Genomic DNA, 18,968 nt, shown 5'->3' on the forward strand with positions numbered 1-18,968 from the left:
AATGAATGAATAAAATTTGCCGTCTGCGCGATGTTCAGGTGTCTACTTGTCGGGCAAAGAGCTGAGGAAGCTGATTCTGCCAAAGACGGCCCCCTTTGAGGAGAAACTTCGAATACACAAGGAGGTGCTGTGCGTTCGACACCCTCCCATCTTCCACGAGTGGTTCCTCCGCACCTTCCCCGACCCGACGTCATGGTAAGAGTCTTTTATGTTGTATACACTCCGACGATATTTAGCATATTTATTTAACAGGTACAGTAGTCGCTCCGCATACTGCCGCTCCACAGCGGTGATGTCCATGGTGGGCTACATCCTGGGCTTGGGGGATCGCCACGGAGAAAACATCCTCTTCGACTCCTTAACGGGGGAATGTGTGCACGTAGACTTCAACTGCCTCTTCAACAAGGTACGCATTGCTTGTTGGGGGGGGGGGCTATGATACTTTGATGTCTTAATAATAATAATAACATAATAATCATAATAATAAATACAAACAACACTGGCTACTGTTGTGGCTGTAATCCAGCTAAAACTCAACCCCGACGTCACTTCCTGTCCACACGCCCGGAAGACATTTATTGCAACATACACAAGCACCAGTCTTATTTATCTCTGAAGTGGCTTGTTTTCTCTGCTATATTGGGTAATACGAATGTAAAGGTGATTATAGGGGTGTTATATCATGTCTAGAGGGCTCTGATAATGTTAAAAACCATATTTAGAAGATCATAAACAGGTTTTCTATGCCGTAACTACGACAATATTCCATTTATAAAGAAGGAATCCTACTTTGCGGAAATTCACTTATCACAGGAACTAATTAACCGCGATAAACAAGGGATTACTGTATATGCTAAGATAGGTCGCAAAGCAAATTAGTGTAATTTCTAATAATATATCTCATTAATAATGAATTCATTTTATTTTTACAATATGTTCAGGGCGTGAACTTTGGACACCCATTGAAATTGATGAAACATCTTTCCCATCCTTCTCCACCAGGGGGAGACATTCGACGTCCCCGAGGTGGTTCCTTTCCGACTGACCCAAAACATGGTCCACGCCATGGGGCCCATGGGCACAGAGGGCCTCTTTAGGCAGGCCTGTGAGGTCACACTGAGGCTGATGAGGGACCAGAGGGAGCCGCTGATGAGGTACCAACACATCCAAACACAAGCATATTTGTGAAACGGGCTACATATTTTAGGCATCAAAACACATAGATGTTCGGACTTGTCTGCTCGCTTAATCACAGAGCGGTTCTGTTTATGCTTGTTACCTTTGGCAGAGCACCAACTCTACAAGCTCCGGCGATCACCGAACACGGTCGCTATATTTAGCGAGTAGGAGGGTGTGCATTAAAAGTGAAAGACAGGAAGTGTTTCTTGCGTCATTCGTTTATTCGGTAGTTAAATACAAGCAGTCAACAAAGATGAAGTATCCACCGTGCAGGCGAGCGACTGTGGAGCTCCACCTACGTACCGCTGTACAATGCAAAGTCTGAAAGCTGTAAAAAACCCTCCACAATGCAAACCAAACCGCTGACCAGCGACAGAGCCAAGAAGGCAGAGCTTGGACTCACTCTTCCATCGCCTGGCAACACCTCACCTTCCTGGCGAAACAGACATGCGTTCCCAAAGTGGCTTATTGCAGAATTTTTTATTTATTTATTTTAACAGCAAAAAGACACAATGTAACAAGAAAAAAGCTCAAATGTTGATAATAATAACTAAAAAAAAACACACACACAAAGGTTTGTCTTTATATATACTGTATGTGTAACATTTTTTTAAAATTATAAATATTAAAGGACAGCTGGACAGCCCTGACGTGAATAGACAAAAACAAGCAGATAAGACAAACGCTGTGAGCTTCAAGGTAGAACTATTAATGCCAACACCCCCATTGAAAAGCCAGCATTTCAATCAATGCAGCAAACGTTACAGTATGAATTGCGTGTGAGAAAATTCATGTCACAAACGGCAATTCCGCAACTTTACAGAGTGAAAGATGACATATTAGAGGAAATGTTGCATTATTATGATATTATTTATAATTATTATTATATATATTATTGTAACAGTGGTGTATTTCGTCTCAAAAAATGTTGACAATAATATTGCTTAGCGTCAATTTGTGGGACAATAAACATTTCAAAATGCACCTGCATTGTCTGGTGACTGTTAAATTAAAAAAAGGTTGTTTGTCCAGTCATATTTTCTCATTGTACTTTTTTTAAATGAATGTTCTCGTGGATCCAATCTCATGCATTGTCTCGTGAGTTGGGTGTCTTGTGACACCCCTATTTACTAGAATATTTTTTCATCTTAATCAAAGCATTATCCTTACTAGAGGCTCGGTATTCTCTGCAATTGTGTAAATAACATCCTACCATTATATGAGGAAACGCTGATGAAGTATTATTTAAAAAAAGAAAAATTAATAATACTATAAATGTTTTTTTTTTTTTGGCAACAGATAATTACTTTTCCATTTTTTTCTCCTTCTCAGTGTACTGAAGACCTTTCTGCACGACCCTCTGGTGGAGTGGAGCAAGCAAGGCAAAGGACTGTGCAAAACGCAGGCTAACGAAACTGGAGAGATAGTAAATGAAAAGGTGCAATTTGCTAACCTCATCTCTGCATGCGCTACCACAGTACATTTTCATTATCATTTTTCTCTATCATCTGTTCAACTTGTCAGGCCAAAACTCACGTGTGTGACATTGAACAGCGTCTTCAGGGCGTGATTAAAAGCAGGAACAAAGTGCTGGGGCTGCCATTGTCCATCGAGGGACACGTCCACTATCTTATTCAGGAATCCACAGATGACAAACTGCTGTGTCTGATGTACCTCGGCTGGGGGCCTTACCTGTAAAGTGCACTTACACATTTACAAATACCATACTTTGACGCATTAGAGTTCAAACAGCCCTCAGTTATCATTCACCTGTTTTCTGGTAAGCAACATTCATGTACATGTTTTTGTAATAAATAAGGATTATGTTTTGTATGCTTTATGCCATTTTGTGTGTGTGTGTATGTGTGTGTATGTGTGTGTTGTTGGTCAGAAATGTGCCGTCTAATCTCTTTAACCCTCCTTTAGAGTCAGACTGTCACCTAGTTTAGTTTAATCCCCTCACAAGCACCAGTTGGAGTTAACGGTTGCAGTGCTGCAGTTTTGTAACCCGACATGACTTTAATAACCCAGAAAGTGACTGTATTTATAGTCATTGCTTTTCTACTTTTTGTTAATGCATGGCTTGTGCTCAAGCTCTGTTTCTGATTTGAAGCTGCACCATGTTGAGGAAAAACTTGTTTTGTTTTGTTTTTTTAAATGGGTGCAAAAAGAACATCTCTCCTGGACATTACAAATTTGACATTTTCTAACAGACAATGTCCAGTAATACAGCACTTCCGCATACGCTTTTATTTTTTAGGTTAAAACCGGAAGGGGATGTCACAATCAGATGCGTCATCTTGGAGCTGTCAAACAGCAACGAGCGAAAGCTTTAAATGTAACATTTATATTTTCCCACATAAATGTAGTATTTGTAGCCATTTAATAGCAACCTCACCGAAGTGAGCAAAAATGGAGGAAAGCTAAACTGACAACACGACGTCGTCATCCTCGTGGGGTTGGTTTGGCTCATTTGACCCATGGCGAGGTCAGCGGGCGGCTCACCTAGCTCGGTTTGCGAGTAGTCTGTCCAGTAGCACCGCCAGTGTCGACCGACAACAAGCTCGACCTTGAGGACGTCGCCATGGATTTGACGCGGTTGGCAGTGGACGCTGGTCAGTTTATTAACCGGGCCGTCCAGGTGAAGAAAAAAAGCGACCAGAATGTTATTTGGGAAGTGAGCGAGCAGTAGTGCGTTAATTTGTTATGTTTCCTGCTGTGCTTTAGTATACCGGAGAGAGTCTTGGCCAGGCCGACAAGACTGAGTTGGACCCCGGTCTGGAGGAGCTCCTTACCCGGGCGGACGCCACCAAGACCTGGACGGACAACATAATCTCACAGACGGAGGCCATGCTGCAGCCCAGCCCAGGTGAGTTTGTTTCCACTACCTGTTCTTGTCCGAGCAGCTGGCTCGGAAAAGCCAAGCCAATCCAGCCCTTGATGAACCCCGGAACTCGCGAACCTAGACTCACTTGCCAACCCAGCATGAGGGTGCCGACAAGTGAACCGTGAACTCGAGTACTCGATTTACTAGTGGGTGACTCTTAAAAACTCGAGTACTTGTTGAATGTCCTGGAAGGTCACTAAAAATGACTTTGTTAGACATACAAATACACTTATATTGATAAACCTATAAATTCACAAGTGCACTTGTGTTTTTGTATCTATCTACACATAGGTAGTTATATATTTTAGGGTAGGGGATTAAAAATATATATTTTTACAGTTTTTGATTCGATCGGGGTCTTGGAACATCACCTCCATGAATAGCGGTGACCTATCCTGCGGGGCATCCTTTTTTTTTTTTCTTTTTTTTTTTTTTCTTTTTTAATGATGCATTACTTGCGCCATAATAAATATCCGGTTGTGCCTCTAAAGTTTGTTTGTATTTATTTTGTAATGAGCAGCAGCACGGCTGGAAGACCGACTATATGAGCATCTGGACTGGCCCGCCCCTCTTCGCCCCCATGCACATGATGTCCTGGGAGACCAAATGACTCAAGCCGGATTGGAGATGGGGACCAACACACCTTACGGTGAGTACCCCATCCAGTTTCTTACCATCTTACCACCCTACTGTGAATTTGAAAGGTTGCGTTTGAATATCTTGCTCAGGAACGGCACTGCTCAGGTGTGGCGAGGCTCAGAAGCAGCTTAGCGAGGCCCAAAGACACTTTGTCCAAAGCACCAACATCCACTTTCTCACTCCACTCCGCCGCTTCAGCGGGTGTGAATACAAAGCCATACAGGTAAAACATCCATGACCACACAGACCTGAAACTGTGTGTTACAGTTCTGCTTCTGTACACATTATATGCCTTTAGGATGAGCGCAGAATGTTGCTGAACAAGCGTTTGGACTTGGACATCGCCAAAAGCAGACTGAGGAGAGCTCACGAGGCTGAACAGGAGTCCAGAGTGAGTCTTAAGTCTGTATTTTTTTCCTAGTGGGATACGTTGTGGTCCAACCATTCATTTCCAGCCCAGGGTTGCAGTAGAACAAAGGATAGGAGAACTTATTTTGTTCCAGCTTCTGAGGTTCCACTGGACTGCTGTTTTGGTGCTGTCATGGTTACCATGGCCAGTGATCATATTTTTAGGTATTGGCATGATTTTAATGGACTGTGTCCTCTTTTTGTGTCAGACCCTGAACTCAAACCAGGTGGAGAACGACTACTTGTCCCACATGTCCTACATGTTGAGATTCGTGCGTGTTCGCTGGCTGAAGGTGAGTGAGCGTCTCATTCGATATCACGGATTCGTCCTCATCCTCTGTCTCTCTCGTCCAATCAGATGTGGGCGCAAGAAATCTCTCAGGTGAGGGAATCGTGTCATGTTGCTGTTTCCTAAACAGTTCAAGGCAGAACTAAAAAAATATATATATTTTGTGTTTTTTAGGCAGAGATGGAGCTGAGAATCTTTCAGTCTTTGTTTGATCGTCAGTCGGAAGTCACGCGTCAACTTCTCGGAGAGCTCAACCACACCCACGTATGTACAAACACACCGTAAACACAATGGAAGTCACACTTGCTGCAGTCTTTCCATATTATTGTGAAAGATGAACACAGCACGTGTTGCCCAGAAACGCCATTGCGTGTCCTTTTTAGTCACGCGCCACCTTGTTTATTTCTTCGTGTCTCCCCGGCCCTTAGAGCAACCACATGCAGAGTCTGACCGACTTTGTGGACGCTCAGACGTGTTACTACGCCCAGTGCAAGCAACACGCCCTGGAGCTGCAGAAACAACTGGCCAGGTTTGTATTTGCACACTGTCACATGTGTACTTCACATTTGATCAAATATGCCATCTGAAAAGACTATGGTGGATTTCTTTGCCACATTTTTCATGTTATTTTTTTCTCTTCTAATTTTGATTAGGACTACAAAGTGGGCAAAAGTAGTTAAAATTAGAGTCATTATTTCAGTCACTCATAAGTTGTTTTAAAACACATTTTAACCTGAATTTTTATGCTGTTTGAAAAAATTGAGGTTTTTTTTTTTGCCTAATTTTATGAATTTATGTACTTTTTTAAAATATGAAAACACTTGTTATAATTTTGATGGGTTAAAAAAATAAACCTAGAAAAAATATTTTTGAAAAATTATGTAGTCATTGTTTATGTGTTAATTTAAAAAAAATAATTCTGTTTATACAGTGGAAATGAGCATTTTAAAAATTTGGGGAATGTTTTTATTTGCTTTTTTTGCTTTTAATTTTAATTTGGATTACTAAGTGGGGAAAAGTACTTAGAGTCATTATTTGTATCAATAACATGTTGTTTTAAAACATTTTAACCTGAATTTTTATGCTGTTTGATAAAAGGTGTGGTGTTTTTTTTTTTTTTGCCAGATTTTGTTACCGTAATTTATTTACTTGATATGAAAACCTTGTTTTAATTTTGATGGGTTAAAAAGAACGCTAAAAGTAAGTTTAATTAATACATTTGCAAATTAGGCAGTCAATGTGTTTATGTATTGATTAATTATTGTTTTGTACATTGGAAAGGATCATTTCAAAAATGTGGGTGATTTTTATTATTATTTTTTTGTTTTTTATCTTAGTAAAACAATAGCTAGACATTTATTTATTTGAGAGTGACATGATTTTTTAAAAATTCAATGTAAATGTTTGAACAATTTATTTCTAATTTATTTTTAAATATCATTTTAAAATAATTTTATTATAGTTTCTTTTAATTATAGTTTATTGCATATGTACTGTTGTACTTTTTGTTAGGATTTGGAATAATATCCTCATTGTTGTTTTTTTTATTTTATTTTTAATTTTTTAATTTTTTTATTGCTATTAATTATTAAGGTGTATATTATAATATTTTATATTAATATATTTATTATGCAATAATAAAAATAATACATAATATATAATTATTTAACATTATACAAATTATACATATATATTATATAATACAGGAACCGTTTTTTTAATTTATATTATTAATGATTTTTAACACAAGCACGTCCTACAGAGTAAAGACATTTCTTGGGGACCAAAGCACAGCAAATATGTGTGGCCTTTTGCTTCCAGCATTCCAGCAGTCTTGTGCTCCAGCAAGTGGCAGTCATCAATTACCAATGGACTTATTATCAATAACAATGAGGCTTCAGCAGACAAGCAAGCTGCAGGCTTAAATCATGTCTCTCCGGTCTCCGTCGTCGTCCACCACCTGCCGGAATTTGACCAGGACTCTTGGACAGCAGAAGCTGCGGCAGCAGCGCCAGCGCCTGAAGAGAAAAATAACAACAACAGCAACAACACACAGGGACCTACGCCAGTGTATCAGCCTCCATCATGCCACCAAACTACCAAAAGTGGTACCAACGAAGACACCCCTGACCCTCCAACCTTAAGCCGGACGTCCTGCGAAACAGCTGCAGTGATCGCTTGCACATATATGGCGCCTAACGACGAGACGTTTAATGGAAAAGATGGGCCAGGTGGTCGGGATGTGACGCAAACGGATGAGGGCGACTGCAGCCAAGAGGAGAAGATGGATAATCATGAGTAGATGTGCTATCGTTGCACAGTATAGCTTTTAGCCATAGCTGTGCTGTATGTCTACATGCCAACTGTTGGTGTCCTAATATGCATTTGTCTGTCCTCTTGTGAGTTTTTTTTTTTTTTGCATTAGCCTAACAAAAAACTACACACAAGACAAGACAAGGGATCCAATACAAAAGCTCTATTAAAAAAAAAAAAGTCTGCATTTGAAGTAAAAATCGCAATGCTCAGTTTCATGTTTTGGTAACATTATTTAGCTGCCTGAGAGGGTTCAAACATCGAAACAACTCTCAGCAGGGTGCCGCAAAGTTCTACGTCACTTTAACTGCAGCTAAAACAACAAACGTTAAATTGGTACAATCAAAACTGTGATTTACTTGTCTCTCTAAGTGCAGATTTTTTTTTAATGTAGGTTTTGTATTGGATTGTGCAGGTGCAGCGAATGAAGGGTATGTGATGCCCATTCTGGTTGAGGTCATTTTTCATTGTGTGTGTGTGTGCGTGCGTGCGTTTGTGTTTAGATGTCAAGAAGCCAAGTGAGGTGAAAAAGGATCATTACACACATGCACATGCATACACACATATCACAATCTCGCCCCCCTAGTGCTCCCAATAGGTGAAATGGGTCTGAGTTTCCACATCCAGATGGAGTTAATTTTCCCTCATAGAGGCAGTTTTGTAGTGTGGTTCCGCTCTGGGGACGCATGCATGGAAACGCATACATGCACATGATGTCATGTTTCTGCAGCAGCTCTACATCATGTAAAGACGTACGTGTGTGTGTGTGTGTGTGTGTGTTTGTATAGGCCCGCTTGTACAACGTAGCTGATGTCAGCGCCCGCTCGGCTGGCATTTGTAAAAGTGGAAATAAATATGCAAACAGTGACGTCAAGCCCTGCAGTTGTCCAATTTTGCGGCACTTGTGTTACATTTGTCGTTAGTTTGCTGGTCCAGATCATCTCAGACCTTCTGACCTCGCAATTGTCTCACGTAGGTTTAAGTTAGCGGAGAACCTCCTTGATACACTGCAAACATTGTGGTTAAGCAACCAATTATTATTAGTCATGGGAGAAATGAATACCGTAATAACCATGAATAATACAAAAGTCATCTTAGTTCAGTAATTAAAACATTCGGTATATATAATGTTTATATAATAAGAATAATCAATTTAGATATTTCATAATCACTTCAACAATTATTAAATATTTTTAAATAAACGTTATAGTTATTTTTTTCTAACATGAATGCAAATAAATTAATTGTATAATATGTAATAAAAATATGAATAAAGTTAATATGAAATAAAGTTTAGTGAAAACGTAAGAAGCAACATAAGTTAAATATAAATATATGTAATTCACACATTTAGCCATTAATATGCCAAGCAATGTAATTAGTTGAAAATAAATCTAAGAATATATCATTTTGCATATTTACTTGTTGGTCACATAATTAATATACAGTATTGTACAGTAAAATATATTAAATATGAATAAAAATAATATGAAATAAAATTATTGAAAAGGTTAATGTAAAATAATTATGAATGTGTAATCAATTTACATATTTAACAATGTCATTCATTAATTGGAAAATAAATAAATAATATATATATATATATATATATATATATATATATATATATATAAATAATCATTTTTCATATTTAACCAAGTCGTTAGCGTGTTGGCCACACAGAATCTCTGCTTGGATATCTCTGTGTGGAGTTTGCATGTTCTCCCCGTGCGTGCGTGGGTTTCCTCCCACATTCCCAAATCATGCATGTTCGGTTAATTGGCGACTCTAAATTGTCCATAGGTATGAATGTGAGTGTGAATGGTTGTTTGTCTATATGTGCCCTGCCATTGGCTGGCGACCAGTCCAGGGTGTACCCCGCCTCTCGCCTGAATTCAGCTGAGATAGGCTCCAGCATACTCCCGGGACCCTAATGAGGATAAGCAGCATAGAAAATAAAGTAATAATAATAATAATCTATACTATTATTAATTACTACTTGCCTAATCTAATAATTTACCCAAATATTGGTAGGGGACTCAACCACAGATAGTATCAGGCGACTGTTCGAGTGATAAAAATGTGATAAAAGTCTTTCCTGTGACTCAGCAAAACCAGAACTGGTACACTTCTAAAATAGATCTCCCTGAAAGTGTTCCTGGTGATTGTGGAACACTGCAGCGACATTTCCTGGCCCACGTTTGTTGTTACGTTCATGTCTTTGCAGGCCTACAGAGACATGATGCTGCTGTGTGATGACACGGGAAGGATGGAGAGAAAAAAAACGCTATTGACTGAATTATAGAAGCGGATGGAACAGAATAAAAAAAAGTTGCTGTGTATACATTGTCATCGGAGGTGGTTCATTTATCGCGTGCAAGAAGAAGACCTTCATGAAGCACACAACAATGGCTGCAACTGTCATCAGGTACATTCACGTCCTTATCCTGCATTTTAACCTTTCGTCACACATTATTAGAGATCTTACCGCATTCATGTTGTACATTAAAGATGCAAAAAGCAATATCTAATTGTATATCTCATTAATAATGTTTTTTTTTTTTTTAAATGAGCTGTGGGCCAAAGATGGCCCCCGGTTGACGCTTTGGACCGCATTGTCTTACTGGAGTCCACCCAAGTAGGACATGACATAGTGCTGGCTGGCTGGTGTCAGTGTTACTATGTGCTTTCTCCGTGAGTAAAACCATGTTGCACTCTTTCTTTTCCATTGTCCTATTTTCCGTCCCCCCATCTACCCCCACACGCTTGCATTTCCACCAACGTCACAGCCAAACACAAGGGAATGGTTTAGAAATGTATTTGCTCTCCAAAAATCCCGCTTTCATCACCTCTTCTCCCGTGGGTTCCCCGTTTAATTTTTTTTTTTTTTTTTGTCAGCAGGGAGTGTTTTTGTTGGAGGTTGAAATGTAGGAGTGTCCTACAGGTGTCAACTCAGCGACACTGGTCCGTTTCACCGACATTACGGGTGTCCAAAGTGTGGCTTGGGGGCCGTTTTCTACCAAATGCTTGGTTTTTATTGGCCCTCAGCATCGAGAATGCAGGGCAATGCTGTGCGTAGGGCCCCCACGATTCATGGGGGCACATTCACGGCACAAATGCTATGAGGCATAGAGCCCGAGGCAGGAGAGAAAAGAAGGGAAGAGTGATCTGACATCGCATTGCCAAAGAACAGAATTCACTCGTTCACCCTTCAGTCTAAGGTGGTGTAATGGTACAGCTGCTACCTTTTCAGGCAGAAGGCAATTTGTTATTTTGCATTTAAAACAATGTATTGAACAGTTAGATTCCCATGTATTCTTACTTGAAAACGTGCACCTAGCTAAATTCAGGCACACAACAATCCCACAACAAACAAGTGTGACGTGGCGAAGGACGGCTGTCTTGTACAAATCAAATGCATTATTAGATGACGCTGTAATTAGCTTTGTCACTTATAACACAAAGCTAAGATATTTTGCTCACATACTACGGGTGTCACAAGATCTCGCCAAATTAAAACTTCTTGTTCAGAATAAAAAGTCTCGTGGGCACTAAGCCTGTGACAATAATAAAATTATGAATTAATCACGTAATAAATTAAATGGACTCGATAAGTTTGCCGGCCTCAATCTGTTGCCATGTGCACGAGTGTCTGTTTTCCTCCTCTCCCGCCTCCCAACAGGCAAGAAGAGGGTTCACGCTGTGCATTGGTTTCAGCACCTTGGCACATTTGTTGCATAGAACAACGGCATGAACGGAGTCGGTCCTTGTTTGTCAGTTATACAGTCTCTTTGTCTCGACGGGTGGAGGACGGGGCGGCTAGCATACACACAGACTGCAGAAGAGTGTAACGTAGTAGAATTAAATTTGTAGATTGCAATATATTGTCATATATTTTAAATCTTTTTTCATTGTACTTTTCTTAAAGGTAAAGGTAACATCTCATCTCGTCTTGCTCTCGCAGACCCAATCTCGTGTATCGTTTCATCCCGTGAACCGAGTATCTTTTGATACCCCATCACATAGCTTAGCATATATTCTCCACCTACAGTACACTGGATTCATTTTAGCATCTTTAACATAAAAAATGTATCAAATGAATTAAAACAAATTCATTATGAATGAATATTATACCATTATGTGTCTCCACTAGGCTTACATTTTCAGGAATATACGGTTTGTGTCCATTATTCCATTTGATTTGACTAATGTTCGTTAGAACCATGCACTAACATACGTATGTATTTCAGCTAAGGTACACATTCTAGTCACACCGACTTGCTATGATTATCTGCTCGAGGCTATGAGGCCTCTTGTCTCCAAAACAAGTCCTCCACATGCTTCTCACCTGATTCAAATAGCTTTGGGTGTCCGGGCATGTGAGTCCGTTCTTCATCCTCTCTGTCCCTCACATTTCTGTGTTGTTTCCCTGCACGCTGCATGCTACTAAATTTGTTAAGTTTTGTGAGTGAACAGACCTGTCCGGTGGGGATTTTGTTAAGAGTCAAGAATGAATTCAACTAAGTTGATACCATGCAAAAAAAAAAAAAGAGCATTTCCTTTGTGGACATTCTTGACCTCCTTTGAGAATTCACTCTTCTTCTTCTTCTGCCTTTGTGTGTTTTGTCGTCCACTGACCTTGACTTTGCAAACGCTCAAAGAGGGCAAATTTTATTTGTTGTTGCAGATGAGGGCCCGGGGTCAACAGGTGTCGGCAATGTCAGGAAAAGCACCTCCACCATCCTGTGTGGGGGCGTCAGCCAGTCAGCAGAGGAGCACGTGGTTCACCCTGATGGCAGCTTGATGTCAGGAAGACCGACACCCTGCACAGAAAAACAAGGACAAAGGTAAAAGGTATTTAATTTAATTTTATTTAATTTAATTTAATTTTAAAAATGCTGATTAAAGTGTTACAATAATTACAAATAATTAATAACTTTTTTAACATTTATATTATAATTTCATTACGACTTATATTGTAAAAAGGTGTGCTAAAAATATTCATAAAAATACAATTAACAAATACAATACAATTAAAAAATAAATAAAATAAAATAAAAAACAATAATGATATTATTCTGTTCTACACAATTAAAAGGGTAACAGTAATGGTTGAATTGATTTTGAACATGCATACAGGTTACGCTGGAATACATTACATAACAGAATTCACATTTCTATCTGTCCAAAAAGGAGTAGGAAGGCGCAAAGCTTATTTAATCCTCCTCCCCATTTGTTTCATATCAATTGCAATGCATTTGTTCACTTCCTGTATTCCAAATGTACTCTTTGCCAGTTTAAATACAAGGAAAATGATAAGGTAGTATAACAATGTGATAAATAATCATGATTGATAATAATGAATATATAATAGTGATAACTGATGAAAGGTTAATAGTTGACAGAAACATAGTTGGATAATGTGCAAGTACAAAGTACAGGCAATGTACCCACAAGGAAAACAAAAAATAAATGAATAATAATAATAGATCAAATTAAAAAAACAAATAATAATAAGAGTCAGTGTAAGTGTGATCAGACATAGCATTGTATGTGCACGGTAATGGTAATGGTTTAATTCATACAGTGGTTCCTTGTACTTTGCAAACATCAACTGCTTGTAATGTTTCTCAAAATGGCTCATTTTGGTGCATTGTTTGAGTTCCCTGCTCAATCCGTTCCATAATTTGATTCTACATATGGTATAATAAGGTCATATTTCTCCTCTCTTGCTGAGAAGAGTTGAATAACATTTTGGGTAGCAGGCTATCGTTTGTTTTATGCATCATTTTAGCTTGAAAATGTACTTTACTTATTTTAATAACTGCGATTTTGGAAAATGAGGGTTTGTATGTTCTCTCTAAGCGGCATTATGGATTACCCTAAATGATCTTCTTTATTAAATGATTGTTAGTGAGTGAAGTGTACTTTTATAGTTATTTCCCCATATATAAGTTAGATATGGCAATACCAGAGAACAATAGCATGGAGTGATTTTCCGTCCAAAACAGATGTAGCTTTTTTCAGTATTGAGGTATTTCTTGCCACTTTATGTTTTATATTTTTAATGTGACATTTCCAGCTCATATTATCATCTATTATGACCCCCCCCCCACACACATTTGTTTCATTCACCCTTTCAATGTCCACGCCGTCAGTTTGTATTTTGCACATAAGTATCCTTTCTGCCATTACCAAATAGCATTATTTTAGTTTCACTTAAGTTCAAGAATAGCCATTTTTTTAATCAAACCATCTTTTATGTTTATGTGTGACTTTTGAGCTTTTTGACCATGAGGTCTTGTGTGCTTTCACCGGAACAAAATGCAGTAGTACCGTCTGCAAGTAATACTGGCTTTAGGTCTTTCGTAACTTTTCAGATGTCATTTATACGGACGGTGTATTTAGGTTGAACAGTTTTGGTCCCAGTATTGACTCCTGGGGTATGCCGCACAACATATTTAAACTAGCAGATGTGTATCCTTCTTCCTCAAATATGACCTTGATCCAACTTCAACTTTTTCACAATATAACAAGTATAATATAACAATATAACAAGTTGCCATGACTATGTTAAGTGAAGTTATTTTTGTTGTGTGTGTGGAGTGTAAAAATGCATGTACAATGAAAAAACAAATAGATACAAATCAAATTTAGGATGAATTTACAATTGTGCATTTTGTACATAAAATTTGACAGAAAAAGATTAGTTTTGGATTACTTTTTCCAAAAAAAGACAATTGGACTTTTTGCACTTACATGCCAGTTACCGCTGCTAAAATGTTATTAAAAAAATGTACCTGTGTAGTCTTTATAAGCTTTATGATGGCGAAAGTTACAACATGACATACATATTTATTCTATTTGCATTATTTCATATGGGAATGGTTTGAAATACGGATTGTCGAATTGCATTTGACCATACTGGGTAGTGTAGTTGTTCACATGGCTGACTTTTATGCAGCTGATCATGCAGTTCCAAGTCATGTGACGGGAGAAATGAATGGATGTGGTCCATCAATGTTTAAGCCCCAATTTCCTCTTCTAGTTACTTGGACTTTTTTGACATTGCCTCCACCGAAGCATTACTCACTTTGCCCCCCTCCCCCACCCCGGTCCATGCAGCTCTGTCACACCCCCGTGACCTCCCCCCTACTTCCGCCGCTCCAGTTATAAGGCAGCATGCGCAACATTGGCTCACAGTGAATAGTTTTTACTGAAAGCAAGGCGCTTCAGGACCTGCTGCTTGCGTACTGAAGAAGTTCTGTGGTCGCGCTGACAAACGCTCCTCAGCTCCATCATGGATGCGTTGAAGGTGTGGCAACTTCTGTGTGTGCTGGGCTGCGTGGGTGCATCACTACATTTGAACCAGGTGGACTACGTGGACGTCTACGACAACGAGGTGCCTCAGGAAGGTAGGTTCTGTCGTCTACTTGTCCACTCATCATTTTTAGTAAGACCAACTTATTTATTCTTTGTCTACTGACCCTAATCCTATTGGTGCAAATACATTTTTTTAAATATAAATTATTATATACACTTATATACACATATTTAATCATAACATAACATTTGTAAATGATCCTTTTAATATATTTTACTGTAGAAAATTTGAAAATAATTTTACATGTTTTATTTATAAAAACGCATTGGTAAAGAATAATTTTAACAGATTTTATTAATAGAAAAATACATTGCATTTTAACAGAAATGGATTTTAACATATTTTATTAATCAAAACACATTTTGAAATCATAAAAGAACAATCTTTTATTGAAACGCACCTTTGTATATTCCTTGAAACATATTTAGATTAAAAGAAAAGCATATTTGAAGAGTAATTTTAACACACTATTGTAATAATAGGAAAACATAAAATACTTTGAACATATGAATAGAAGTGCATTTTGAAATTAGAATTTGAACACATTTTGAAATAATAATAAACAAAATTGTTTTTAACTGAAATGCATTTTTAAATGAATATTTTTGATGTGTTTTTATTCAGTGAAAAGCATTTTTAAAGACTCATTTGAACATATTTTATTCATAGGATCGAATTTTTAAATCACCATTTTAATAGAAATACATTTTTAAGTCATAAGTGGAAGAGATTTTATTGATACAAAACATTTTAAATAAGACATTTAACGTACTTTATTAATAGATAATTTGAGCATATTTTATTAACACATATTTTTAAGAACAATTTTAACATATGGTATTTTATGAATAGAAAACTATTTCAAAATAATAATTTGAATGTTTTATTAAGAGAAATGTGTTTAAATAATAATTACATATTTTATTAATGGAAATGCACTTAAAAAATAATAACTGTGACATTTTTTATTAATAGAAATTCATTGAAAAATAATAATTTGACCATATTTGATAAACAGAAATGCATTTAAAAATAACAGTGTATTTAATTTAAAATAAAAATGTGATATATTGTTTTCATAGAAATGCATTTTAAAAGGCATTAAAAAACATATTACAGTATACAGTAGATATACTGAAGTTAAATTCTTGGAAACCCACACTACGTCTTGGGTGTGAGCTAGTACTTTTGTGGTAGTGCTTTATATCTAGAGTGTTTTTGGTTGAGGAACGTCTTCATTCATTTGACTGGACTTACATCTGTGATTGTCATCCTCAGAAGAGTCCCAGCAAACGCCATGCCTGGCTGCAGAGCTGACTCGATGGGACAAGCTCTTCATCGCCCTGGAGAACTCTCAGATGAGGCAGAACATGCTGCTGGAGTCCTCGGAGAAATGCTGCGGAGGAATGGTGTCCCTCAGGGCGCAGGTGGACCACCTAGCCAGGGCGACGTCCCGTCAGTGCTCACCCTGCCTGGGGCAAGCAGAGCAGGCTACACTGAAGATGCTCCATCGGGGCCTGGCTGAGCTCCGCGAGGAGGCGGCGGAGAGGGAGAGGAGGGTCAACACCACCTTGCAGAAGATCCTGGACAGTTTTCCCGAGGAGGACGGCGGCAAGGAGGGACACCTTCCAACACGAAGACCTGAGGGTAGCTTGGCGGCGGTGCTTGGATTGGGGATGAAGCCTTTCACGTCTGGTCTTAAGGAGCAGGAAGTAACTTCACCTCTGGACATGGCCTCAGTGGAGAAGGCCTTAGTTGCCATAGCAACTGAGCTGCAGCGGGTTCACGTGCAGCTGAGCAGAGCGATTGAACAAGCGGGCACGTTGAAGAAAGACAGAGGAGACACATGAAGATGCAAAATAACACAAAAATGACACTCCAGCCTTGATGCTTTTGCACTTCATCCTGTTTAAGGGGATCTCCTTTTCAAAGACATGTTTTTTTGTTTGGACTATCAGTGTACTTTCATCAATAAAAACACATGGCGACAAGACTCACTACGCCCACACAGCCCATAAGTCCTTTTGTCCAAATCAGACACAGGCCCGCCTCCTCTCATTTGTACCTTGTCAGAGGCTGCTCGCTGTGTAAAATTACATTTCTGTATTTGTTTGGCGCATCACTCAAAGTATTGAAGAAAGCCAATGTTATTTCTTTTATTTTTATTATTTTTTTGTCATTTTTATAACATTTTATTTCATTTATTACATTTTTAAAAAATCATATAATATTGAACATAAAAAATAGTAACATGATCAGAATAGAAATAATTATTTGTATTAAAATTATTTGTATTTTTTTTTAATGAAAGACATTAAATCTTTTTCCTAAAAAATATTTAGCAAAGTTGATGTTTAATTTTTTTCTAAAGTTTTGTTTAATTCAATTTCAATTGAAGTTTTTTATTGGTGTTTTTACATTTTGTTTATTTCTTAACTTCATTAGGATGATCATCACAAAAGTAAGATAATATGTAATATAAAAATGCTTATCGTGACAAAAATATTCATCCAAAGAATTATCCAAAAAATATTTTGTGTTAAATAAAAATTCAATAAATGTTTGTCATAAAATATATTAAGTGACGTCAATGTTTTATTTTTGTTAACATAATATAACATGTTAACATAATATCTAATATGCAAAATATTATTGTGAAATCATCCTAATCTGAAAAAAAATATTTTCCTGAAATTATTAAATTTCAAGAAAAAACATTACCGTAATCAAATGTTTAGTTTCCGAGAGCTTGACTCCTTTTATGTACGTCAGTGTTGCACATATAGCTCATTTATTTTTCACGTCTTGTTATCTTTATTTGGTTATGTTGCAATCAAAGCCAAAATGACCTTGGTGGAGTTAAAAAAAAACAACAAAAAAACAGTGAGAAGCAAATGAAAAAAGTGGAATGTAAGCTTGATTATGGTCTTAAAAAAACATTGCCTGTCCACATTCTTTAATAACAAGAACACGTGTGTGTGTTTGTGTGTGTGCGTGTGTGTGTGTGTGTGTGTGTGTGTGTGTGTGTTTGCATCTCAACTGTGTGAGTTGTTTTTGTCTTCACCAAGGTCACAACTAATGAGATGCTTTGGTGAATGGAGGCTTTGTGGTGTCGTTGCGGTGTTGATGCTTTAAGCAGCTTGCAAGAGACACGCGGATAATGAGAAAAAATTAAAAAGTATGTGGCTAACTAATGATGAGGAAAACGCTGGGGAAGAAGCACTTATTACACATAATCATTGCATGCTTGGTCTTATTTTTTTCCCCATTTTGTCACCTAGCTGCTCCGATCTGTCACTTCTGAGCTACTAGTCATCACTCTTTTTATTTATTTGTGTTTATATTTTATTGTGTCCATTGATCCTTGTTGACGTCAATGGCCGTGATCATTGCTGACTGCGATCCTCGATGGCGTGGATCCGTAATGGGGTAGGTCAGTGATGATGCAGTTTTTTGTCGGCACCGTTCCTTGATGGCGATGATCCTTTATCCGGTCTATTCTTGATGGTGCTGATCCTTGATGGCGTCAATCCTTGATGCCGACAGTGCTTGATAGCATGATTCCTTGATGACGTCAGTCACTGATGGCGCGGTTCCATGACATCAATTCTTGATGGCATCATGTCATGTCATGGATTCTTGATGGCACTGATCCTTAATGGTATCAATTCTTGGTGATCTACGACGTGGATTCTTGATAGTGTCAAACATTAATCCCTGGTGGCGTTGATGCTTGATGGCGTTGATTATTACTGATGTCCATCCTTTATGAGTGGATGATGGTGTTGATGTTGTGGATCCTTGGTGCCGCTGATCCTTGATGACGTTGATCCTTGATGCCATTGCTGACAGCGATCCTCAATGGTGTG

General features: G+C 38.1%; 3 protein-coding genes across 8 annotated transcripts in view; all 3 read left to right on the forward strand.

Moving 5' to 3' along the window:
• Positions 1-3,242, forward strand: part of atr (ATR serine/threonine kinase) — a 29,564-nt gene extending 26,322 nt beyond the window's left edge. For 2 of the 4 annotated variants that reach the window (XM_054796415.1, XM_054796416.1), the window contains 5 exons: positions 39-195; positions 253-406; positions 1,003-1,154; positions 2,512-2,617; positions 2,704-3,242. In XM_054796415.1, coding sequence (XP_054652390.1) covers positions 39-195; positions 253-406; positions 1,003-1,154; positions 2,512-2,617; positions 2,704-2,877 — 743 coding nt within the window. In that variant the 3' untranslated portion in view covers positions 2,878-3,242. The remainder of the gene's footprint in view (positions 1-38; positions 196-252; positions 407-1,002; positions 1,155-2,511; positions 2,618-2,703) is intronic. The other 2 variants (XR_008573414.1, XM_054796417.1) reach the window with 2 other exon arrangements.
• A 200-nt stretch (positions 3,243-3,442) lies between these two features.
• Positions 3,443-9,153, forward strand: LOC129192412 (endophilin-B1-like). Of its 2 annotated transcripts, none has more exons than XM_054796428.1 (10): positions 3,443-3,794; positions 3,907-4,048; positions 4,587-4,715; positions 4,795-4,928; positions 5,004-5,096; positions 5,323-5,406; positions 5,472-5,495; positions 5,577-5,666; positions 5,831-5,931; positions 7,224-9,153. In XM_054796428.1, exons 2-10 carry the CDS (start codon positions 4,030-4,032, stop codon positions 7,702-7,704), a joined length of 1,155 nt encoding a protein of 384 aa, XP_054652403.1. In that variant the 5' UTR covers positions 3,443-3,794; positions 3,907-4,029; the 3' UTR covers positions 7,705-9,153. The 2 variants fall into 2 exon arrangements, with proteins under 2 accessions (XP_054652403.1, XP_054652402.1); XM_054796427.1 differs by having other exon boundaries at positions 3,445-3,820; positions 7,224-9,152.
• Positions 9,154-9,956: 803 nt separating this feature from the next.
• LOC129192415 (pentraxin-related protein PTX3-like) lies at positions 9,957-17,560 on the forward strand. 2 transcript variants are annotated; one of them, XM_054796433.1, is made up of 5 exons: positions 9,957-10,143; positions 10,289-10,409; positions 12,403-12,562; positions 14,841-15,130; positions 16,378-17,560. In XM_054796433.1, the coding sequence occupies exons 4-5, from the start codon at positions 15,016-15,018 to the stop codon at positions 16,947-16,949; spliced, it is 687 nt and encodes a 228-aa protein (XP_054652408.1). In that variant the 5' UTR covers positions 9,957-10,143; positions 10,289-10,409; positions 12,403-12,562; positions 14,841-15,015; the 3' UTR covers positions 16,950-17,560. The 2 variants fall into 2 exon arrangements, with proteins under 2 accessions (XP_054652408.1, XP_054652409.1); XM_054796434.1 differs by having other exon boundaries at positions 16,381-17,560.
• Positions 17,561-18,968: the final 1,408 nt, after the last annotated feature.

The sequence above is a fragment of the Dunckerocampus dactyliophorus genome, chromosome 13 (genome assembly GCF_027744805.1).
Source record: "Dunckerocampus dactyliophorus isolate RoL2022-P2 chromosome 13, RoL_Ddac_1.1, whole genome shotgun sequence".
Taxonomy (NCBI): domain Eukaryota; kingdom Metazoa; phylum Chordata; class Actinopteri; order Syngnathiformes; family Syngnathidae; genus Dunckerocampus; species Dunckerocampus dactyliophorus.

What these genes read in the sequence shown, in the direction of transcription:
- LOC129192415 (XM_054796433.1), top strand. Translation starts at nt 15,016, where the DNA reads ATGGATGCGTTGAAGGTGTGGCAACTTCTGTGTGTGCTGGGCTGCGTG. An exon ending in CAACGAGGTGCCTCAGGAAG is followed by an intron (nt 15,131 to 16,377) that starts GTAGGTTCTGTC and finishes TGTCATCCTCAG; the next exon opens with AAGAGTCCCAGCAAACGCCA.
- LOC129192412 (XM_054796427.1), top strand. Translation starts at nt 3,764, where the DNA reads ATGGATTTGACGCGGTTGGCAGTGGACGCTGGTCAGTTTATTAACCGG. An exon ending in GGGCGCAAGAAATCTCTCAG is followed by an intron (nt 5,496 to 5,576) that starts GTGAGGGAATCG and finishes TGTGTTTTTTAG; the next exon opens with GCAGAGATGGAGCTGAGAAT. An exon ending in GAGAGCTCAACCACACCCAC is followed by an intron (nt 5,667 to 5,830) that starts GTATGTACAAAC and finishes CCCGGCCCTTAG; the next exon opens with AGCAACCACATGCAGAGTCT.